The sequence below is a fragment of the Epinephelus moara genome, chromosome 15 (genome assembly GCF_006386435.1).
Source record: "Epinephelus moara isolate mb chromosome 15, YSFRI_EMoa_1.0, whole genome shotgun sequence".
Taxonomy (NCBI): domain Eukaryota; kingdom Metazoa; phylum Chordata; class Actinopteri; order Perciformes; family Serranidae; genus Epinephelus; species Epinephelus moara.
The window spans coordinates 9,887,242-9,912,408 of NC_065520.1; the positions used below are offsets into that span (position 1 = coordinate 9,887,242).

The following is a 25,167-nucleotide window of genomic DNA, read 5'->3' on the forward strand; positions in this document are numbered from 1 at the left end:
TAACAATGCAATAAATACCCAGAAAACACTATTCAATGCAACTATCTGCAATCAGCACATAAATGTATCTCTATATCGACTGTCCCGTCACATCTGATGTCAGATCAAAGGGGATTGGCACCATTTGGCACGCGTAATGGAAACCCAACTTGATTTGATTAACACAGCCTGCAAGCTAATGAGTTCACATCCCTCTCAGCCAACCACAAACAGCCACAGCATCAGATAGGGAGTATATATTCAGCATCTGTCATCTTAGATAAGTCAAAAGAAAAGAAACAGAATGAGACTGCGAGAGAGAAAGAGAGAGAGCGGAACTGCTCGCAGTTCCGTATATTCGGACACTGCGAGCAGACCTCCCGGACCAAAACATAAGTTTCCTCCTGGGAGGAGTTTGGCTGTCTGACACTGCTGCTCTCTTCTGCAATGGCGAATTGAGTAAACTCTCATTACACCTTCGCGCGGCGCATTTAAGGGCGAGGAGAGGGGCTCATTTGATTGGTGTGATGTGTGTAAAACCGACTCCACGCCTTCTCTCCTCCCTCTTTCCGACTTGGCCGGTAGGAGGGATGGAGGTGGGAAAGAGGAGTAGCTGCGCCAGGCGCACAGTGTGCCAAACTTACAAAATCCGCCTGGCCACACCCAGTTGGCGAAGCACAGGTGCGCTGCGCCCCCGCCGCGCCCGGTCTGCGAAACTAGAGCCCATTACATTTAAGAATTGTTCTTAACTCATTTGCTCAACATTACCAGAACTTAATGATTTTAGAAGAATCCCAGATCCAATAAATATAACTTCCAGCTGACACTTTTCATTACGTGCACAGAGGGGATCTGCTGGAGCCAGATTTGTTTAAAGTTTAAAGATGTCCTATGATGTGTGTCGTGTCTGATGTTGCATTTCCCTAAATGTAGAAAAAAGGAATGAGAGGCTCAGAGACATTCTTCCAAGCTATCCTTTTTATGAACAGTTTGAAGATCTTTTCTGTCAACCACTTTATTTATATGTTGCTCATTATAGCTCAGGAAGTTGTCATTAAAATCTAAAATAAAACCTTTTTATTCTGTAGTACATAATAGATTCCCCAATTGATTTGGGGTAATGATTTTAGTATCTGGAGCGTTCTGGTTTCCATTTGTAGTCTTGAGTAGTACTGATCACTCACAATAGCAGTGCTGAGATTGGTCCTGATTTTGATAAGTATCTGTATTAATAAAGTGGTGAGCCTGAAGATAAGCAAAGAAATCTCCAAATGTAATTTTGATAATTTCAAAGGACATTAGAGCAAAACAGTTGCTTTTACGTTTCCGTATGTGTACCAATTAATCAAACAGGATAGGCCTTTGATTAAGATAAGATAAGATCATCCTTTATTCATCCCACAGCAGAGAAATTCGCAACATTACAGCAGCAGAGGGATAATGCAAACAGGAAACATCAGTAGAAAAACACAAAGCAAAATAATAAGTTCACATTATTGACTGATGGGATAATTAGTGAGTTTTGGTGGTGTTGGTTGTTGCTAGCTGGGTCCCCGTTTCAACTCTTAATGCCAAGCTAAGCTAAACATCTTCTGGCACCAGCTAAATGGTCACAGACAGATATGAGAGTGGTGTTGAAGTTCGCATCAAAGTTGCAACAAAATAGTTAATTCTGTATTAACAGTAGTCCCCAAAATGGTGAACTGTTCCTTTTATTGTGAATCTATAAAGCTATTGTAACATTAGAACAAGAAGAGGAGGGTGATCAAGTCACAAACTGCTGCTAAGTTGCTAACATTAACCACCATAAGCTACAGGTCATAAAAGTACACTGAACTGAGAGAGAGTGTATTGTTGATAAATTCAAATTTGAATTTGAAAAACAAATAGTATTGCTTTAACATTATTTTAAAACATGAAGCTGTTTAGTAATTAGTGCTGTCAGCGTTTAAGGAAGCATTATTTTATTTTAACTGAAAGTCTTAATTAATTCATTACTGCTGAAAATCAAGTCTCAGTCTTCATCGTTAGCCAATTACAGCATAAAAACACTGTAAACCAAACAAAACATGCTATTTCAGTTATGAAAAGGTCTAAACAAAGTAAATTATTGTGCCTAATTCAACAACCAAAACCAGAAATGTCATTAAAATATATAAAAGTAGGTGTCTTAAATCAAAGGCTGCATCAGCTATATTTTTTTTTTATGAGTGTGTCAAATCTTCACATTAAAACATTCACACAAAGTCATTTTTTGACAGCAGCCTTCATTATGTCACTTTAGCGGCTAATTGGAGAATTCGGATAAAGTTCAGGAAGCTGCTCAGCCAGTAATTGACTTCACCGAGAGGCCAGGCTTCCTCCTGTACCTCTCACACACACACACACACACACACACACACACACACACACACACACACAGATATATTCATGCATAAATGTTCTGGATCACACAGGAAAGTGAGAATTGCCTGCCAGCAACTGCTATACTATATGTGTACTATATGTACACATAAATGCATGCATGAACTAACACACACACACACACACACACACACTGGGGCACCGTGTTTCTGTTTTTTTTCTTCCAGCTGTTTTGTTTTTTGTTAGACAGCCAGTTAAAAAAAATGCTGACGCGCATCTAGAGAATCAATATTCTTAATTTTTTTATGTCTAACTTTGATAGAGGAGATGTGGCTGAATAATGATGCACAGGTACAGACCGGTTGCCAGGACAACAAGCTCAAGATGTCAAAACAAGATGAATTAGGGAGTTTTGTTCCCCAATGAAACGTGGAGCCTTTCGAAACAAAAACACCTTAATTCGCATCACTGCAGCAAATGTGAGGATGAATTGTTGTTGTAGAGGCTGTATTGATATTAAGAAGGAACGTTATCCACCTGTGATGTGACGGATGTTTTGGAACAGAAGCTGTGTTTCGCTGGAAACCGTCATTTGTTGTTTTGTTGTTTTTGTCAGGGAGCCAACAGCAGCTCAGAGACATGGTGTCATTTTTACATCCACTGCACCCCACAGGGGGCCTGTTAGTTGGGATTGAGAGCTCCCACGGTGTGTGTGTGTGTGTGTGTATGTGTGCGTGTGTGTGTGTGTGTGTGTGTGCCTGTGCGTGCCCTGCTGTGGACTTCCTGGAGGGATGTTGGGTGTTGCCTTGGTTACCTCATCCGGTCAAAAACCCAGTACACTAAGTGTGGCTCGAGAGCAGCCATCTGAATTGAACACACACTGGTAGCCATGCATGACGAGGGCATATGCTCCAGTTGATTTTTGTCTCCCTCGAGACTTTGTTAATTGGGTAAAGGTTTTTAAAGGACATCTGCTGCTTCCAAATAAGTCTTAATGGAGCATCTTCGTTCCGTATGTAAGTGTAATACAATTAACTGTCATTCAGGATTAAATGTAGTCTTAGCTATTTTCCTAAAGCTTGATTTATGGTAGGATGCTTAAGACTTTTGATGAGTGTTGCTCTGTAGAAGTTATGTATTTTCTACAGAAAAGTGTTGCTCGACACTTTCATTTCATGTCGTGGACCTGGAGAATTTTGTTAGGACATTTCCACTGAGCAGTATGATACGGTCCAGTCCAGTTCAGTACGCTTTTTTCTGTTTCCACTGTAAAAAGTTGTGGATGTTCCGTATCGTCCCCATTTTTGGTCCCCCCTCTGTTGGGATACCTAGCACAAAGATCAGGTACTAAAAGGTGGAGCTGTGAACACTGCAGTCTGTTGATTGGTCAGTAGAGGACAGTCACTCTGCTCAGGGCTGAGTTGTGGCTGGTTTTGAGGCTCATGTAACCACTGTTCATACTGTGGAGAGTTTTATGAGTAGACTGTAACTATGAAATGAAAGGATGTTTTGCTGCCTCTTGCAGCAGCTGGAGTCGGAGTAAAAAATAATTTAATTCACTGGGCCGATTGGGTTATGTGATAGAATATTTTCTAATCCTCACTTGGAGAAAAAAAAAAATGCGTTGTGGAGCATCGTTCCTGTGGGTGACAGCAACAGTAAACCGCTGAGCTTGCCTGAGAAGGACTAAATGCACAAACCTGCTGTTTTTAAATATCACATGGAGAGAGACTCTCACTGCAGCCTGTTTTATTTTGTTCTGAAAATGTCGGTTTGCAGCCTCATTCTGTGGACGATAAACGAGGTGCAGACTTCTATCTGTGTCACTGATAATGAGGAAATACAGTGAGTGTTGGACAGAGCAGTGAGTGACAACAACCCCGCCCACATTTGAAGAGTACTGTTTGCAGTGGAAACTCTAGGGTCTAGGTACCATGTCTGAAGGGTTAATTTGGTTCCAAAGGTACCATACCGAAAGTGTTTCGTGGAAACAGGGCTTCTGACACATCTGTTCAAAAGTTATCTGATAGGATTTCGGCTATGGGATCGGATCAAATGTTGAAAATGGGTACTTCAGAAGAAATTCGATTCTGAAATTGGATTAAATCATGGTCAACTCATAAAGATTTAATTACTTAATAATATATTAAACATCTATTTATATTTTGCACTTTATTTATTTAATGGTTACTGTGATAAAGTAGATAAAGGAGGCATTAGGCTACCCATTAAAACTTTCATTACAGTAAAGGAAAAAAATCCCCAAATATCTGTCCAAATCAAACAAAAATTATTTTAAGTTATAATCTTGAAGATCTCTGTTTTGTTTTCTTTGTCAGCACCTGTGGTGATAAGTGGTTTAGTGTGTTTGTTGGAAGACTGCATACATTATGATGTGTAATTCCATTTAGAGCACAGGTTATCCAGATTTGGTAACCTTGAAATGTTTGTATCAGGATCAGAATGATCCCATCCAATGTTGCTTTGAAAAGCAGACACATAAGTAAAATGGATTAGCCGATCCTGGACAGCAAATACATGGGATTTCTAAATCCACATCATTCTGATCCAGATTAAATCTTTTGAACAACTGGGTGCTTTTTGCTAGATAATCAAAATGGTTGACACAAAATACAGAACGTGCGTCTCCTCATCCATGTCCTGCATTTGTTTGTGGCTGCCTTCTTGTGCTCCTGTTGTCTTCTTAGAAGTTGAAAATATCTTCCTCTTTAATGAACTCATACAAAATAAACAGCTGTCAGAGTGAAACTCTGAAAAAATGTCAAATGCTTGACAGTTAATCAGGCTTAAAGTGTTCTCACTTTGTCCCTGGTGACACTAAACGGTGTTAAACAGAGCAGGCGGTTACTGCCGGCTTGAAGCAACACTGCTGTCAATACATTTACGTTGATAGATAACTATTGACAGCCACCTCGGCTGATGAGAGTCAACACTTTCGACTGGCTCACACAGTCAAACTTGGAGCCGGCACTTTAATTTGTGTTTGTTGTCAGTAATGTGCTCATCACCACAGTTTACTTCTCTTATCCTCCACAGAGCTTGTGTTATCCTGGGTGTGATTTTCATCCTGTCCTCCTTGTGCATTCTGGGTAAGGCCATCCACGACCTCGCCACCAAGCTGCTACCTGAAGTGGTAAGACTATCAACTACTAACACTAAACCTGGATTTGAACAGAGCAGGAGAGCTGACATCATGCTGTAAATATCAGTATGCAAGGAAATAGTCGTAACCATGGTGCAGGGGTTTAAATTCGATTTAAATTGGTGATGGAGGAGATCTTTGGATGAAAGCATTCACCATATGGGACAGATTATGTTATCCATTTAACCCCCCACACATTAACTTCCTGTAGTACATTATGACAGCTGCATTACTGTCAATGTGAGTCAGACAGGGTCATGAAGGGATTTGGTTAATCTCACTGGAGCCATGATGCAGAATTGAAGCCAAAAGTTTGGTGTATAATCAGATTTTTGGTGGAATTTGTGGCTATTTTTAAAACGACTTTGCCTCCCCGCTGTGATACCACCAGTCTGCCAGTGACAAGGATTTGTCTCGGAATCCAAAAAAAGCCCCGCTGACTTTATGCCTGTTGCTAATAATATCCTCTGAAAATCTAACTGCACTTCTCAGCATCCAAAGCAAACAACATGCATGAAGCTACTGATGTAACGTGGCCGGTTCTGTCCCTGTCTTGCTGTTTGAACTGGCAGCACATCTGATAAGATGTCCATCACATGGTGCTGGTCACTGGAGGGCTGGTGGTTCAGGCCCAACAGCAATAAAGAAGAGCAGCTCAGTGTGACTGAACAGATGGAACGTTTTGGCTCTTTGTTCACAGGCGCAAGAAATTACAATCACATCTAGATGATTTGGTTTTAATTTAATTTTATATATTGAGGCTGCAGTGGTGCATGAGGGCTTGTTGTCAAACTGCCATGTTACATTATTCATATTTGACCGTCTTTCATGTTCAAATTTTTTGGATGGTGTGAGGTCATGCAGATTTTGCACAAAAATGAGAAGTTGTGAAGTTGCATTTTGCTCTTGTTCAGTCTCCTACAAGTGTCACATTGTTTTGACCCACTATTTCCATAAACCAGTATGAATACTTTTTAAATTCTGCGTGATTAGACATGTAACCGATTAAACGTCCACCCCCTCGCTAGTCGGCACCAGAAATATTAGTCAGTTAAACCAGTTACTGTTTTATTCATGTACAAGTCCGCTTAACTGCCATGCAGCCACCTGCTACCAGTGGGGGCTACAGAGCCGTCAGACAGCAGTCCCCTTCCCCGCAGTAATGCTTGAGTAGACTGGAGTTTTAAAACGGCATGGTGGGAAATTGGAGAGATGTCATCGCACAAAACCAGCGCGGTTTGGTAGAACTTTGATCTAGAAAATAAATTCAGCAGCAATTAATCTTTTCTGAGATGTTATATTATTTGTTAACTTTAAGTGAGTTGTTGTCAGATAATGTGCAGGGTTTACATTCATACTGCATGGAGCAAAATGCCTCTCATTTCAGCTGAAAATTGATTAGAATTTAGATGTTGTTTTATTAACTTTAAAGTGAATTGTTATAATTTCTGTCGGATAATCTGCAAGGTTCAATACGCCCCACATTTCAGAGGCAATTTATTTATTGTAGATATTATTTTAGTGGCTAACATTTGACTGAGTTGCCGTCATGTTCACATTCATACCACGCGGCGCAAAGTGTCTCGAACTTCAGCAGCATTTAAAATCCGACATGGTTTCTGAGGACTGTGATTAAAGGCTTCAAAGGGCTCTTCATGCACACAATATTTTTGGGACAATATTTCAAATACTAAACAATAAATTGTGCTAAATTCTAACTGTTTTCTGAGTGTTTTCCCTTTAATAGACTAGTCGACTTAAAATTTTCATTTAGTCAACAGGGAGATTAGTCGCCAGGAACATCCCTAGTGTGTATCCCACTGGCAGAACCATGTCATCGCTCATTAATGCCCAGTGTCGAGTTCCTCCAGGCTAACACCATCAGCTCTCTCAACAGCGTTGCCGTTGTTAGCACCATTAGCTGCTAGTGGCCGACCCAGCCACCTCCATGATGAGAGCCATGTGCAGACAATCCCAGCTCAGACCCTGAATGTGGCATGCAGCTCCTTTTAACCCTCAAACCCTCTTACCTGCTTCATCAGGACAGTGTGAGTGTGGTTTAAACAGATCTGAATTACAGTAACCAAAGCTACTTCAAACTAGCAAGCACAGATAAAAGAAATAAACACGTCACGTCAAATGTTACTTAATCATCACACAAAGGAAAATATTTTTATGGTAATATGTTTTGAGCTGTTTCAATTTTCCAAGCAAACAATCCAGCTTGAAAAAATGTGGGTCGATTTTTCCACTCCAAGACAAATTGGACTGAAAACAAGAGGAATGATTGTGCCACAGCTTTAATTTGTTTTCACAAAAACATGACTTCCAGACTCGACATCAGATTAGGCTTGTGTTCTCCCCATTAACAGAGAGTGTGTGTGTGTGTGTGTGTGTGTGTGTGTGTGTGTGTGTGTGTGTGTGTGTGTGTGTGGCAGAGGTGTAACAGTGTTGCTGCTGCTGCATGAAGAATGTCACAAACCTCCGGTGTGAAGACTCAGGAGCTTTCACACTTCTTTAAATAGTTTTATTACCCCACTGCTGGGCAAAAGTCATCTCCGTAGCAATGCAGTGGAGGATCTGATGTAATGATGATGATGGGTAAATATGGGAACATTGTACTTTAGTGAGCTGTATTACTGCAGAGAGATATTTGTTGTTCCGGTCCCTCACTGCTTCTTTCCACTTTAGCTCCCTGATCTAATTCACACTGGTGTTGTTTTGAAAATAAGAAAATTATTGTTGCTGTCTGTTTAAGCCTCAAATGCATGATTACATGGTTTATAGAATGAGCAGTATCTACTGTGCAGCTCCTGGGCTGTTTTTAGAAGTCGTGTGAAGTCATCTAATTTCTACCGTCAGTGTCAAGACTCTCAGAGGAGCTAATAGCAGAACACACAGTCTTAAAAGCTGAATATCTGAACTGCATAGCGTAGAAGAATTAAATGCAAGCACACATCAGTTTAAAAATATACTTTTTGATTACATTCCCATTAAAACAAAGGTGTGTAAGCTGTTTGACTTAAGGTATACTATGCAGGGAATGTCAGTTACTGATTGTAAACACATCATTCAGCCCTTTTTCTCAACACACTGGTCAACATGGCTGAATCCAGCTAAATCATATTTTTCATATTCTTGCATCAGCTGCAGAACAGATAAAGATAAACCACAAAAGAAAAGCCCATTTCAAGGGTTTCACAAAAGGCTTTGCAAGTAACATAGGCTCAAAATTTAATTAGTTTCCAAATCCTTTATTGATGTTCGGCCCGACTGTGTTGTCCATCTCTTCATCTCCGGCTGCAGTGAAGGGAAGAGCCGGGCCTGACTGACAGCGAGCAGCAAAGCATAAACAAAGGCAGACTGTGGGAGCAGCGAGGCAGACAGATTGTGTTTTTCTGAGTCGACCTGTTCCTCTTCTGTCACACAGTAGGCTTCTACCACACTGGTTTCTGGTGCATCACACTTTGAGTTAAATATAGCTTGTGTTTGCCTCACAGACCTCCTCAGTATGCAGATGCTGGAAATAAGGTTTATTTTCACAGCCTCCCTCTCTTCCTCCTCGCTATGAAATGTTAATAAGCAGCTGTTTAGGTATGCAGTAGTGAGGGACAGAGGAAGAGGAGGGTAGAGACAGAGAGGGGTGGAGGAGGAAGCATGTGGAGGAGGATATTTGGTTTTCAACACCTGACTGTTCCTGCCCTGCTCGTCCTCTGAGCCCAATTAACGTCACTTAGCAGCCAAAACGAAGTTGTAGCCTCATTCAGGCATTCACCACTGCTTTGTGAAAACCTCTTAACACCAAACAGGGCTTCTTTATATGTGAAATCAATTTGAAGGGCTGCAGTGACCTCTGAGAGTTGAATTTCTCAACCCTTGAGCTTCGGAAATCCACTCAAATGCCTGTCTACCTGACTCGTCAGAAAAGTTAGCACCATCTTCATATTCTGCACGAGGATCTCTGTCAGTCAGATGTAAATGTCAAGCACTGTGGTTACATTCTGGTCAAGGTCTCTCTGTCATGAGCTCTCGCCACCTTCCTTTCTCCCTCGTGTGTGCGTGTGCTCATCTGTCTCTCACTGTCCAAAATGAGGGGGGGGATCTCCCATAAAGGTGTGCCAGTCAGATTGAGTATTGAATTTTGATGAATGTAGTAGTCAGATGCAATGGAACATGATGTCCTTTACTGATTTACAAAGCAACCACCTGCTGGTACTGTCAAAATAAATGGCGACAGGGTGTTTAAGACCCCACAGTGGAAGCCCTGTGTGATAGAAGGTAGACGATATACAGTACGGCTAACTCGCATATCAGAGATAATTATAAATTGACAGGAAATGTTGCCATTATTAAGTCATTTCCTGTATATTGATAGTTTAAAGAAAGTACAGACACGTTATGACCTACTTCTGTGTACACCTTGCATAAAAAAATATAAATAGAAAGTCTTATATAGCCATCGCGGAAGTGATTAATACCCATAAACTGAGGACTTTTACTGTGAAGCAGCTGCAGAAAAGAGAAAGACTTATTCCATAGTATTGAGATGGCAAATTGTGAATAGCTCCCATTTGAAAATATGTCTATTTGTTGAAATTGAAAATTTGTCCTTGATGTTGAAGACTATTTGTTATTTTGAGGATAATCAGCTATTAAGATGTTATTCTCACAGCTGAGTCACAGCACTGACTCAGGTCTATGCAGCATGCCGAGGTTTTCTCTCCATCTCCTCTTTGATGTCTGCGAGCTCGCCAAAGTAGCTTTTCATGGCTCCAAGGCCATAGTGCAATATTAATGCTGCCGCAGAGGTGCTGAGTGCTCTGCAGCTCCCTTTCTCTTCGCATCCATCCCTCCTCCTTCTCCACCCGTCCGTCCTTTGTGCATTACATGCGAGACATTCAGTTGACGCTCTTTCCAGTGAGACTCACAATACGTTCTTGAAATTCTAAAACCAACAGGACAGGTCATGAAGAGGCAGAGCATTCGTGAAGCTGGAGATAATTTCTTGGAAAAGTAATTAAATCTGAGCCACGGGGAGTAAAGGAAAGCAGGTGTGGAGTGTAATTTGAATGGTTTAGAGGGGAGGTGTGTGATTCAGTCAAGATGTAGTGGTGATAGTCTTATTTTGCAAGTCCAAATCTTAAATTTTTGATCTAGAGTCCAAGTAAAGTTTCAAGTCTTTGGTTCTTATTTCTAACGTCTGCTGCATCTTAACACTGCATTGCTTTATCTAAGGAGTTCAGAGCATCCACTGTACGATGCACAATGCAATATGAAAAGAACACACAGTGGAAGCTTTCATCTGAAGTTAAAAACTGTATTTTGCCCCTAAAAATGGATATAGATCAACGTTACTCAGGGTATTGAGCTGTGGTTGGACTGTGGACGCAGCTGTCTGTAGAGGTCACTTTGGTCTTGTCAACAATCATAGGGAATCTTTAGATGGCAGGATATGCCACAATGAAAGTGCAGCTTAATTAGCTGGGAGATAGCTGATACAGGGGGTGTAGGTTTGGTTTAAGAGAGGACACAAGGAAGTGTCTCTTTGATTTCACATCAGATTTCTACTGGTGAAGATTTTGTTTAAGAAGCTTTATGATTTTCAACAGTATGAAGTGCCGCCACACTGCCCTGATCATAAAGTAGACTCCAACTTTCTCTCTGTGCTTCTGTCTGTCTCTCTCAGGATGACTTCCTGTTCAGCGTGTCCATCATCAGCGGCTTGGTGTGCATCATCCTGGCCATAATCAAGTTCATGCTCGGCAAAGTGCTCACGAGCCGGGCCCTCATCACTGATGGTAGGAGCACAAACACAAACTTTGGAGTAACACATACTCTCTGTCACGCACCTTAACAGAGCCATTTGCACTTTGGTTTAACGAGATGACCTTTGAGTATCTGACACATATTAGAGGCATGTCAAGAAGCTGTCATGTCACGAGACATAGCAGGCAATATCACATGTCCACTGGACTCTTAGCAGATGTCTGAGGGAAGCCCCAACACGAGGGCTGAATTCCAACACTGAGCCTACAAACCCCTCATCAGCTGACTTTTTTAAAAACAAAAAAAAGACTTTTTGTTTTCTCTTTTCAGGATTCAACTCACTGGTGGGGGGAATCATGGGCTTCTCCATCCTCATCAGCGCTGAAGTGTTCAAGCATGAGCCCCAGGTGTGGTACCTGGATGGGACAATAGGCGTCCTCATAGGCCTGATCATCCTCGCCTATGGAGTCAAGTAAGTGATGTACTGTTTGCTAGTGGTAGCACTTGGCGTGTGAGGATTAAATATGGAGCCTGCATGTGTCAGTATTTGGACATAACTTAGAATATTTTTTTTTCTTTTTAACAGTATTTGTGAATATATTTACAGTGATGATAGAATTGTGTATTTAAGTCCATGAATTTCAATTATAAACTCAAAAAAGAACAATTACTCAGCCTCGTTTGTAATTAATGATGACATTGGGCTGTGCGTTAAGGCCCATATATAATATCGCAATATTTTTAGGCTGTATCGCAACACATGATATATATCTTGATATTATGATATTACAGACCCCATGATGTCTCTAAAAATCAAGCACATTACTCTTCAAACGTGCGCTCTCATGAACATTTTTCTTTACAGCAGATGCAGTGAGATTTTCTGCCCTGAGCTACACCGAAAACCTAAAATTAACTTACGTCTGTGCAGCGTCTCACTAAGTCGGAATGGGATGTTTTATTAGGGGGATCAAAGTGTTTGCATCAGCTCAGTTTTTCTTCTTCTCCTCCTCTGCTGCAGGCTGCTGCTCGACATGGTGCCACGGATCCGACAAACCAGGAACTACGAGCGCTTTGAGTAACAGACCGCAGAGGAACAGAGAGAGGGAGCAGAGGAGGGATGGAAGGGGGCTGACTGACTGACAGGAGAGGGACAGTCTCTCCACAGACTGTCACATTCAGTCCTCGAGGTGCCAGTGGTGTCTGTACTGTCCTCCCATTCAAAGATTTGAACTGAGGATCCGGACCGATGATGACATTCTTGCCGCCTTTTAAGTGTTTTACAATTTGGTGTACATATAATATATTTATCTGTCTTTTAAAAGAGTCTGTTCCTTCATGCCTCCATATTCAAACAAGAGCGTTATGAAGGCAAAGGGAGTTTAACTAAGGTGAAAAAGTTGTTGACACAGTTGTAGAAGAGAGAGACGAGCTCATACAGGAGGCACTTGGACCTTGAGAGTCTATAACTCCTCAGAAGCAACAGATTTTTGTACAGCCAGTTGATGTACAGTACCTCGGTTACACCTCATCGCCCTGTCAAAACACAGCAGTTTATTTTCCCATGGTTCCTAGAGGCCTTTGCTCAGCTGTGCTATAAAATGTCGCAGAGTGGCAGGTGAAGCTGATTGATGTAGCTGATGTAGCAGCGCAGGATTTATGGTGTTTTACTTTTTTTATGACCACAGAGGATATATCAATACAAGGCCCATTTGGCTTACAGAGCAGGTACACAAGCACAGAGGCTCAGCACCATGTGATTTGCTGTTTACAGTATTTATCTAGACCGTTGTGGCGGGAGCAGGAGCCTCCAGTGGGCAGTGTTTCAGCAGCATCATGCCAGCGCCAGCTCACAGCACAGGATAGAAATCAGTGTTTCTGGCACCCAGTTACAGAGAGTCATGACCTGACTGGAAATGTTACACAAGGAAAATGACAGAAAGAAGCTCAGTGGCTTTTTTTGTGTTTGAAGTTCAAGTGACAAACCTGAGAATATCATTTGTACATTGACACCGTGCGCCATCTACTGACCAGAAGAGGTACCTGCCTGCTGTACATGTGACTATATGTGAATGTGTATCTAATACAGCTAAGGACAGACACATGAGGTCAAAGAAAGCTTTTGTTTTAAATGAATATCAGTTCCTGCACACTGTCAGCGCCCTTCATCAGGCATCAGAGCCACAATAACAAACAACTTTATATTATAATGAAAGGCAAAAGAACCAGGATTTGTGTAGTGTTACCCGCAGTGTTTGGTGACTAATCACAGAGACAGTGGAGGGTTGTCAGTTGATCTGTGTCACCTGGGCCTCCCAGAGTTAACGAGCTGGCCCATGTGCTCACTCTGTCTCTGTTCCTAAAGCTGATGTCCTCTTTCTGTGCCCTTCAACGCCTCCACAGAACCTATGTTACACTTTTATTTACATTACTTTGATCGCTGATGTTGCAGATTTCCATATACTGTTGTTTATTTTAGTTGAGTGAGTCAGCTTGTGACAAAAGAGGGCTCGTCCTCACGTGTTGAGATTTAGTCTGGTTTGATTTAGAGATTAAGTATTTTTCCTCCTTTTTTGTTTGGATGCTTGAACGCAGAGGGGTGTACTACGAAGCCAGATTAGTGGGTGAGCAAAGGATGGTGAATCTAAAGTCAGGGTTTTTGATGTTACATGGCTCTCTTTTAAGCTGGCTAGATCACCATGGCAACTTATGCTGCAGACTTAACCTTGTCCAGACCAGTTGTTGAGCGTTTCGGACTGAAATCGGCTAAAAAGCTCACCTTGATTTGGCCAAATAATCCTCGTAAAACAGAGTGCATGCTGTCACAGTGTTGCTTTTTGCTTTAATATTCGAAGGTCGCAGTCAGTGACACATAATCTTTTTTGTGTGGTAGTCGAGTCAAATGATGCGTTGAATGCCGCCTTCTAAGAGCCTGAGGAAGAAAACCTGCTTTTAACTAAGACAGTTGATAGCCACCCTCATGGCACCTGTTATCTCTGACTGTGGTTTTTAGTCTTTGTCGAGCCACCTTACACAAACAAAGCCTGACTGTCGAACTTGCTTTGTGGTACACGCTTCAACGCTTTTGTTGCCAGTTTGTTTGAGATTCAGTGTAAGAACTGGTCATGTGAGTGATGACCATGGCCAATCAGATGTCCTGATGGATGTCTGTGTCCAGCTGAATGACATATTGAGCAGGATATGATTTGAGATTTAAGGTGACACTGCTGCATTTGAATGTTTACGAAGTAGATCTATAAGAAACATGATCTGAGGCGAATTTAAATGTGTGAGAGATTATTATAGATATGATTCCTCTCACATCTAATTTCCACAACCTGACTTCAGTTCACCACCTCACCATCCGACGCACATTTACCGTCTCCAGAATGTCCAAATCTATGTGTAGAAAGTGGCGTACGCACATTTCCAGCCCTTATTTTGTGCATATGCAGTGTTTATAAATGAAACAGTTTGGTGCCTTTCCTCTTGTCTTGATGCCTGATGACAGACCATGACTGAAACATGTCTGGGCTGAACTGACAGTGTGCAGGAAGTTTTTCTTATTCGTGTCTTCATTTCACTGTGCATCTGTCCGCCAGCTGTGAATTAGTAAATACGTTAATATCATACTGTGAAGGACTCCGCTGTCCCGCTAGTTCACTACTTACAGCTCTGTTTGTTATTGATGAGGAGACGTTGGCGTGAATCCACCACACTGTTCTGAGGTTTACGCTGTCATAGGACGTCTGTGTGAGCCATGTTAGTTTTTTCTGTTTCCTTTTGGTTGTTATCTGATCATGTTAGTGGCTCCACATCAGTGAAATGGGCGCACACACACTGCAGTGATGGTTTTGGACAACAGTCAAGTCAACAGTCATCTTGATACTGTGTCAGGAGTCAATATACGTGCGCTCTTATCTGGAGCTGCTGTTTGTTTTGGCATTTAAAAGGGAGCGCTGTAGTTCTCTGTTAATCTAAGCATGTTGACTTGTGGAGCGATCACAGTCAAACACATTGATGTTGATGTAAAAGCACAAAATTAGGCGTTTACTGCTCACAGGCATTTAGAACGAGGCAGTTATCGATATGAACTAACGTCTGGCTAACTTAACAACAGCCCGTATTTACTCCAAAGCCTTAATGTTACTGCTGTGTTGGTGACTGTGGGACATGAATGTAATGATCAGGTGGAGTTTGAGTTGTTTGTATGTTTTCCTCAAGTGTGTTTGCTGCAGTGACTGTAACTGAATGTACACACTGTGCTGAGACCAGTTTGTACGGCGCACACACGTGCTGCTGTGCCGGTTTGTGTTTAATCATATTTGAGGACTTTTATTTGAATACATAAGTGTTATTTTCTGGAGTTATATTTGTGCCTGAAGTGTGTGTGAGGCTCAGATGCAACTCCTGCTCAATATTGTTTGATTTGTTGGACTTGTACACACACATAAACACACACACTGTGGGGCTGGAGCTGCTCCTCAGCCCGCGCCGACTGTACTCTCCTGTGCCCGTGTAAATACTGAATCTGTATTGCTGTGATGTAACACAAATATAAACCAGAGTCGGAGCCTTTTGTCACAGAAAAAAGGTTTATTTAAAAATAAAGTTATATCCCTCTTACTCGTCAAAGGACTGTGAAAACAAAAAAAGAAAATGTTGTCATTGCGTTATTCGCCTTCCGCTGCTTGGACCACAATCATCACCACTCTGTTGTTTCAGTCACTGGATGCTAAGATGCTGACGGACAGATTCAAACAAGGTCGAGATTGAAACACAAAGATTGGTACATGTTTGGATGACTGTAAGTAGCATGTGTTGTTTTATACAGTGGAGACATTCGATGCCGAGGATAACACAGACAGATATGGTGAGGAAATTATTTAGTTTCCTTGAAATCAAACAGCTGATAATTGATGGACAGCATGCTTAGACTGACACAAAGGAAATAAGGCTTTCACTCCGATGACAAAGGTTTGAACAACTGAAGCCAAGTTTCACTGTGGATTCAGATAAGTCTGGCGATATTCTACATGTTCCTTCCTGTCGGGGAAGTATTGAGTCACAGACTGACAAAACTGTAGAATATCATGAGCCTTATCTTTAAAATGAAAGGATAACACCACTGTTGTTTCTTAACTGTGTCACTGCTTCAACCTTTGTAGAGTCTGAGCCCACACTGCAGGAGGTGTCATGCAGAGGAGCAACACAACACAGGGCTGTGAGTAAATCAGATGCTTCACACATGTTCTGCATTAATCTGACTCCTCACAAGGGGCGTCATGACAGAAAAATATCCGACTGCTTGTCCTATCTTAACTTAAGTTTCAAAGATAGAAAAATCTTATCCTGTATAATCCAGTTAGCTGAATGAACACTGGTGTTATCCTTTCTCATCCTGTCACCACACTTCTCCAAACCAGAGCAACTTGACCCAGTTTAACAGATCACAAGGTTTGGACTGATTATAATTGTATTAAATATGAGATAGATCAGAATAAATAAAATGATTTCATAAAACTGATTCAGTAAACAGACAACAGATTCCTTTAGCTGACCTGTGGAGTTAAATTTGGGACTGAAGGCTTGATCACAAGGGTGTGAGCTTTTTCTTTCTTTCTTTTTTTTTTTTTAGGTTCAAGTGACGCTGACCTGACACGCCATGGCCAACTGTCAGGCCCAAACAGCTCACTGATAACGAAACAGAAGCAGAACCAAAGTTAACCATGAAAAGGCACATCATGTTCTTTAAAACGCTAACTTGGCAGCAGATCACTGACCTGTTTACAAAAGTAAAAAAACAAAAAGAAAACATAAAAACAGTCTGAGCAGACACAGCGACAAAGTACAGGTGTCATTCAGTCTGAATTTACACGTGTGCAAACAGAAAAACTGAGATTGGAAATCAAAGCACAAAGTGTATGAGGCTCCTGCTGGCGTTCACAATAACACGAGGCGTTTTGTCCACTGCTGTCCATCTTTATGAGTACTTCACCTGCAGAGCGATCATGTGTAAATCACTTACTCACTGGGAGTTATCTTGAACTCATGCCTCCATGACGAACGGAAAATCCAGAAAACGTGAATGTGCTTCATGAACGACTGCGTTTAACAACAGTAAGACTGTATCAGCACATACAGTGCTATGAAAACGTATTTACCTCCTTCCTGATTTCTTAATTTTTTGCTTATTTGTCACACTTAATGATAATTTAATTTAACCAAACCAAACCTACGTGGCCCTGTGTGAAAAAGTATTTGCCCCCGAAACCTAGTAACTGGTTGCGCCACCCTTGGCGACAACAACTGCAATCAAGCCTTTGCGCTAACTGGCGATGAGTCTTTTACATCAGATTTAAGTCCAGATTTTGACTAGGCCACTCCAAAACCTCCATTTTTTTTTTATTTTTTTTTTAAGCCATTCAGAGGTGGACCTGCTGGTCTGTTTCGGATCATTATCCTGCTGCATAACCCAATTGGCTTGAGCTTGAGGTCATTCTCCTTCAGGATTTTCTGGTAGAGAGCAGAATTCATGGTACCATCAATTACAGCGAGTGGTCCAGGTCCTGAAGCAGCAAAGCAGCCCCAGACCATCACACAACCCACCATGTTTGACTGTTGGTATGATGTTCTTTTTACATAATGCTGTGTTAGTTTTACGCCGGATGTAACGGGACGCACACCTAGTAATCAGGCCAGGGTGTGGCTCGTGAAATTGAACTCAGCTTTCCAAAAAACGTGGTTAATCACAGTTAATTCGTGATTTAACAAGGGGGTGATTACTTCATCACATAGAGCCAGGTAAAAAAGAGAAAATTTAAGAAATCAGGACTCCAGTCGTACGCTCAGTGCCTCCCTGACACATGCTGTCACTAAAACATTATAATTTAAAACATGTCAGTGCAAACAGTCTCATCAAATCAAATTGCCCCACGGGGACATTAAAGTGGTACCTTACCTTATCCAGCCTGGGTCCACATGTGCTCAGGGCACACTACTGCTAGGTGGCAGTGTTTTATATTGTAATGTTGCATGTGAAATGTTATTAAACATGCATGTGTTTGGGAAGCCCTGAGCACACGATGGGATATTACATGTGTTGTGTGAAAGTCTGTAATCAGATGATCGGATGTAGTTTTGCTGTTAAACGCAGTCTCTCTTCAATTCATGAAGACTGTTCGCCTTTTGTGGATTCTGTTTACTGTGGAGGCATGTGAGGCAAACAAATCACTCCTATACAAATGATGATTTTGTGGGTGCAGTATTATTTAACAGTGATGATGAAAAGACTTCTGCAGTTAAAACCTGACTAAAATAATTTAAGACAAATGATTTTACTTTAAAACCAATCCTCATGCAATTCTTCAGCTTTTTAAGGAATAAAATATCAAATTTCATTCTTCTAATTGATAAACATCATCTTTTAAAATGCAAAGCAATTCATCTGGGCTCAGAGTTTGGGCCCTAAATATAACTTGTCTCCACATCACTGCTGAGAGCTGAACAGAAGCGGACAAAGCCTCCCACTCTCAGTCATACACTTGAAGACAAGCAAGCTTTTTTTGTTTGTTTTTTTTAAATTACTCTCCATAAATAAAAATCTATAAAAGGAAAAAAAAAGACACCCTCCTATAAATAAAAAAACAAAGACTTCCAGCAAACACAGAGATAAAGATCTGTATACAAAATAAATAAAAAAGAAACTTTAAAACCCATATGAACAATATACAGTGTTACTAATATCTTGTTAAACCTCTGCGAATAGATTACCGTAGTGCATTTGTTCCATTCAACACAAGAACTACGAATTTTATCTGAATTTTTTTCTTTGCAAATCTGCAGGCAAATTATTATCCTAACGATTATGGAAAGGAAATGGAGTTGCGAGGTTTTGCGTTGCAGGAACGCGTCGTTGGCATGTCTTTGTTACTTACAGGTTGCTTTAAAAGATTTCCAGCTTTTGTCTCGTCGATGGGAAATGAGCGTGGCTGCTTTTTTGTATTTCTGTGTACATAAAGACACGGACAAGCATGTTTCTCTGCAGGCTGTGGCGTCTTTGGAAAACGCGTTAAGGCTTCCCCGCCTGGGCTGCGGTGCATCTAGTTGTTACCACTGCTACTGACGACGCTCTATCATCTACAACACAACGTCACGAAATCCTACGACACGGCGACCCTGTACGCAGCAGCTTCAGCTACAGAGAACGACCCTCGCCCCCTCCCTGATCCTCACCTCTCGGTGTGTGCGTAGTACCGGATGGTGTGCTGAAACACTCAAACAAAAACACTCCTCTACTGGCCTCTTGTAGAAACACACACTCTCAACTCTCTGTTAAATAAATCATCAGTTGTTTAAAACAAGTGTGCAATTTAAAAGTGAACGTATGAAACTTGGACTTTCCTGTCTTTCAACGGGGGAATGAGGATCGCTTTAAGTCTGGGGTGTGTGTCAGGAAATGCTAAAACCTCCAGAATAAAAATCTAGATATCTACGTTACATGTCCACTCTCATCACCTCTGTCTGGAGGAGAGGAACGAGTTGGTTACAGTGTAAAACTGGGTTCTTCTTTAGCCGCCATTTTGGCCCCGTGTGTGTGTGTGTGTGTGTGTGTGTGTGTGTGTGTGTGTGGGCCTTCAGGCATGCCAGTCCAGTGCAAACCTACCTAAAGAATAAACAGTTTAAGATTTAAACCAAGGGGAGGTGGATGGAGGGGGCGGGGCGGCTGTCAGGAAGGGGCGGTTGAATCTCCTTGGTCCCTCGCTGCCCTGATGAACCTGAAGACAAACAGGCAGTCACTGATATGTGCAGTCTACCAAGGACGCAGCAGAGAGCTCATCTGCTGCGGTGTGTAAGTCTAAGACGACTCCCTTTGTTGATTCAAGTAATTTTACACGGCTTCCAGGAGTCGCGGCGCCACCGCTGGTGAATCAGAGGGTTGACGGATGTTCCGATTGGCTGCTTCACTTCCAGCAGCTGGAGGAAACAATAAATATGATGAACATACGCTGTCCCATGAATGAAAAAGTCTGTTGTGTGTGTTCGACAGTTGCATGTCTCTCAAACACACTCACATACACGTTAAGCTGCTCCAACTTCATTTAACCCCCCAGGGCCTCTGTCAGCCCCCCCCCTCCCCTCCCCCCCTCCCATCAGCCTGTGTGTTGGTGCTATAGGCAGTCTTTGCACAGTGCCACCTGGCCCTTCATGTAGTCACGGCAGGGGCAGATGCGTCGCAGCGACTGGTGGGCGCCAGCGCAGCTGAACAGCAGCAGGTCAGACTGGAAGATGCAGTGGCGGTGAGTTTCGCTGTAGGCCGGGACCACCGTGTCGGCGCTGGACTCCACCGTCTGACAGTCCACGCCAAACCTGAGACACACGCAGACATTTCCTTCAGTCCCTCTGCCTAATGACTGTTTATTTATGTGTGAATCAGAGTGAGCAGAGTCAGAGAGGGAGAAGCTGAACACACACAGTCAACTGAAGTGATGTTCTTCAGCATCAGTCATGAGCCCTGACCCCTTTATCACACTGAACAAGCGGGGCCCCCTAGTGGCTCTAACAGAGCACTGCAGTTTATTAAAGTCTCCTCTTTGGATGACAAACTGTACTTATGAATTCAAATCTGCAGTGTGCTGCCACCTAATGGCCACTTTTAGAAATAACAACTAGAACTGTCATCAGCCACAACATTAAAACCACTGACAGGTGAAGTTATTAATGATTCATAATTTATTACACTACAGTGCAATGTTCTGCTGGGAAACTTTGGGTCCTGGCATTCATGTGAATTCCACTTCATACGCACCTCCCACCAGAACAATTCAAGCACCCCTTCTCATGGTAACAGCATTCTTTAATGGCAGTGACAGCAGGACAATGAGCAAAGACAAGCTGCAAAGCCTGTTCAGGAACATTCTAAGGAACGTGACAAAGAGCTCAAGGTGTCAACCTGGCCTCCATGTTCCCCAGATCCTAATCTGATTGTGCAATCGTGTGACCACAGGACTCAAACATCACCACAGAGGTCCTGTGTCCATGCCTCGAAAGGTCAGAGCCAAGTCTGATCCACAGTGGGGCCTCCTCCTTTGACCTGTCGAGGCGTGGACACAGAGCCCTGTGGTGGTGTTTGAGTGATGCTCCATCAGATAAAGATCTGGGGAATGCGGAGGAAAGATTGATGCCTTTCAAGCTGTCTGCCAACTTCCTGATGTCATTCCTGAGCAGTGTTTGCAGTGCGACATGGTGCATTGTCCTGCCATGTGATGGTGTACTTGATCTGTGACAGTTTCACATGGGTGGTGCAGTGGTGCGTGTCAGGTAGCATTCACATGAATGCCAGGGCCAAAGGTTTCCCAGCAGAACACTGAACTGTAACAAGACCATCACTGTCACTGACGTCACCTGTCAGTGTTTCTAATGTCGTGGCTGATCAGAGAGTGTGTGTGCGTGTGCGTGTGCGTGTCACCTGGCCAGGTCTTTGTCCTTGTTGAGGTGCTGGAAGAAGGACGGCTCGCAGATGAGCTGCTCCTCCTGACAGACCTGCTTACAGGAGCGGCCCGGATCAGCCAGTTTGACCTGCAGGGCGCTGAGAGGAGGCCACATCACCTGACCGTGGCAGAAGTCCTGACAACACAACATGGGTCATACAATCAGAGTACAGCAGCAACCAACCACTGCACCACAGTCGAGCTTTGATCGTGTTGATCTTGTATTTTTTTGTCATGTTTGTGGTATATTAGTTATATCTATCGTATATATTTAAAAATGTTGATATGTAACTCTCTCTCTGTCAGATTGTCCCACAAAATTAAACTGAGGTTTTATTTCTGCGTCTGCTGAGGAGAAACATGACATGCTTTTTCTTTTACAGTCCCACCACAGAACATTTTTATTACACATCTCCATTGTGTTGACAGGTTTACTAAGCTATGAAAGTGACTCAACAGCAGCTGAGTTTTTTGGCTTTCACATCTTTCTGGCCCCCCACCCACCCCTCATATTTTCAACTGCTCAGCAGTGACGATGATGCCAGCAGAGCAGTGCTGCAGAGCTGTTGATGCTGGTTGTCAGCAGAGATTTAAGTCATTGTTTGCCCTTGTAGTCTTTCAGAGGAGATTTGGATTTCCATCCAGCTATAATCAAGTCTCAGTGAACTAAGATTCTGATTTGACTTTATCCTGAGCATGAACACATGAGAAAATCAAAGTCTCACTATGTTAATAAAGAGCTGATGGATGTACGGGCAGTACCTGGTTCTCAATGAAGGCGTTGACTCTCTGCAGCATCCCCTCACAGGTGAACTCATAGGGCAGGTAGGGCTCAATCTGATCACACAAACACAGAACACACAGTGTCAGGGGAAGATACTCTGGTGGTGACGTCACACACTGTTAGCCTACAGAGCCAGGCATCAGCTTGTTTCACTGTATGTGTGTGAGCTCAGCGTGGTGGTTTGTACCACCGTCTTCAGTCCTCCACAGACTCTGATTTACAGAAGAAAACTTCAACAACTGAGGCCTTTGTTGTGGCATCAAGTCACTCGCTGCTTTCTCCATGTCTTTGTGTACGGGGAGGAAGATGAGGAGGAGAAGGGGGGGGGGGCCAAGCCGGAGCCTGGTAGGCTGCAGCTCGCCACGGATCACAAAGCATATGAGGCTCCGCAGGCTCGTCCAGTGAACAAAGCCATTGTTCCGACTCGCTCGGCGGAGCACAGCACAACACGAGGTCCTGAGCCCGGGCTTTAAATATGCATGGGCCTGGACGTGAAGACGAAACTGGATCTCTCTTCCCCACGCTTTCACTCATCCTTTGTCTCTGGATGGTTTGAACGGACCAAACAAGGATTCTGAATATGTCAGCGCATGCTTTGACAAACTGTGATGGGCATTTTTGAATAATTTGATATGTTAAAGACTAAACGAGGCATCACTTGAGCAAGACAATAATCATTAGATTAATTGATAGCGATAAAAAAACAGGAGTTACAGCACGTCTTTGCATTGTTGTTGTTTTGTGTCGTGCCAGAAACTATCAAAACGTTTTTCCGTGCTTACCTTCTGGCTGAGGATGGAGCGGATGGCCCTCTCCACCTCTGCAGAGTTCTCGATATCCACCGTCCACACATGGGGCTCACCAATGTACACCTCAGCATATGGATGTTGAGAGGTCAGCTGCAGAGGTCGTAAAAACAAACATCTTTTTTAAAGTCATATCTTGAGCAGAAGAGTCTGCAGGGTAAAAACTCTGTGTGCGTCCCCACAGATCTCCTCCTCCTCCTCTCACCTCTCTCAGAGTGGGTTTGCCCTTGAAGAAGTCGGTGTTCTTGCTGCTCTTCGGAGGGTTGAATTTGGGGTTGAGGAAAGCGCAGCCGTTGGCGATGGCCTCCAGAGGGGCGGGACCCTCGTAGGGGAAGGACAGACCCACAAACAGCTGCGGGGGAGAGAAAATATTGAGAAACTATAAGCCTCCATATGCACCAAAAAATCTAGCACACGTTGAACACTGAGGGCAGGAAGGAGGCAGCATGTGGGAGCTACTGCAATAACCAGAATAACAAAGAAGCCTATAGGGGTACAGGGGGAGAAAAGTTCACTGGCTGTGTTGAGGAGTTTCTGTTGTTTGCTGATAGCAGCAGTTAGCCCTTGTTGAAGCAAACCTCCCATGTTATCAGCACAAAATACAGTGGAGGCAGCACATTTTCTCTATAAAACAAGGGAGGAAAAACAAGGCCAATAATATGAAGACGCCGCGCTAATGTTTATTCCTCCCAAACGCCACTAGATGTTTGGTGAGGAGGGAGTACCGAGGAGATTTTACGGATGGAAACACACTGTAGTCAAGTAGTCCAATGAGAATGTGGGAAACTTGCAAAAGATTAAGATCATAAATGACTAATTTAAACTAATATTAACACACCACCTGAGATATATCACTAACTGTTACACCAGGGTGTCCACAGGTATTAAATTAAAGACTTTTTTTGTTTTTTAAAAACCACCTTAAATGGAATTTAAGACCAAACTTATGAAGGAAATACTCGCCAAAAGAAAAAATATACTCTTTAAGTACACAAATAAAAGATTGATGCTGATGACAGTCTACTATATGTGCTTACACAGAAATAAACTAACAAGCAGGATGGCTATCAAGGCCTCAGTTTAATGATGCAGACTCATTGCGTGATCTAAATGTATAAAGGGGGCAAAGACAGAGGCACTGTGCGCATACAGGTGTCGAAGTCTGTTCCCTATCAAATAGTGTTTCCCTCCTGTTAATGTTTCCTGTGGCACCAACACCAGACTTCTCACGGTGACGTGACTACAAAAACATTTAAGACCCATCCAAACTGAATTAAAGGCCTTCAATGAGTAAATGTGAATTTAAGACTTACTAACGACCTGCTGCCGTCCTGTGCACGAATGTTTCTTCCACTAACATCAGTGGTTCACAATCTTTGTGCCTTGTGACCAGTTAAAGTGAAACAGACATGCAATGTCTTTTTGTAACCCTCACAGCAGGAGGGCTCTGGGTTCGAACCTGCTGGCCAGCTGGGGCCCTTTTGTGAGGTCCTACATTCAAAGACAAACAGGTTGGGTTAAGTAGGGACTCTAAAGTGCCTGTAGGTTTAAATGTGAGCATGAATGATTGTCTGTCTCTATGTGTCAGCCCTGTGATAGTCTGCTGTCCTGTCCAGGGTGTACCCCACCTCTCATCTAATGTCGACTGGGATAGGCTCCAGCCAATTATCTGTCTCATGTACTACTACAGTTTAAGCAAACATAAAAAAAAGTTACTGTTATATTAGTTGCCACCTGTGGCCTGAATTAATGCTTAATGTCTTAACACAACAGTCAGGTACCCATATGAACACTGAAGCAGTTTTTGCTTGCTGT

At 42.7% G+C, this 25,167-nt stretch overlaps 2 protein-coding genes across 2 annotated transcripts in view; one reads left to right on the plus strand and one right to left on the minus strand.

The window, feature by feature from the left end:
• The window catches only part of LOC126402048 (transmembrane protein 163-like), a 33,257-nt gene extending 13,352 nt beyond the window's left edge, over window positions 1-19,905 (plus strand). The window contains exons 5-8 of the mRNA XM_050063702.1: window positions 5,401-5,497; window positions 11,193-11,304; window positions 11,603-11,744; window positions 12,294-19,905. Of these exons, the coding sequence (XP_049919659.1) occupies window positions 5,401-5,497; window positions 11,193-11,304; window positions 11,603-11,744; window positions 12,294-12,354 (412 nt within the window). The 3' untranslated portion in view covers window positions 12,355-19,905. The remainder of the gene's footprint in view (window positions 1-5,400; window positions 5,498-11,192; window positions 11,305-11,602; window positions 11,745-12,293) is intronic.
• The window catches only part of mgat5 (alpha-1,6-mannosylglycoprotein 6-beta-N-acetylglucosaminyltransferase), an 86,594-nt gene continuing 79,084 nt past the window's right edge, over window positions 17,658-25,167 (minus strand). The window contains exons 13-17 of the mRNA XM_050063700.1: window positions 23,558-23,704; window positions 23,329-23,445; window positions 22,525-22,599; window positions 21,741-21,898; window positions 17,658-20,641 (exon numbers count right to left, since the gene is read on the minus strand). Of these exons, the coding sequence (XP_049919657.1) occupies window positions 20,443-20,641; window positions 21,741-21,898; window positions 22,525-22,599; window positions 23,329-23,445; window positions 23,558-23,704 (696 nt within the window). The 3' untranslated portion in view covers window positions 17,658-20,442. The remainder of the gene's footprint in view (window positions 20,642-21,740; window positions 21,899-22,524; window positions 22,600-23,328; window positions 23,446-23,557; window positions 23,705-25,167) is intronic.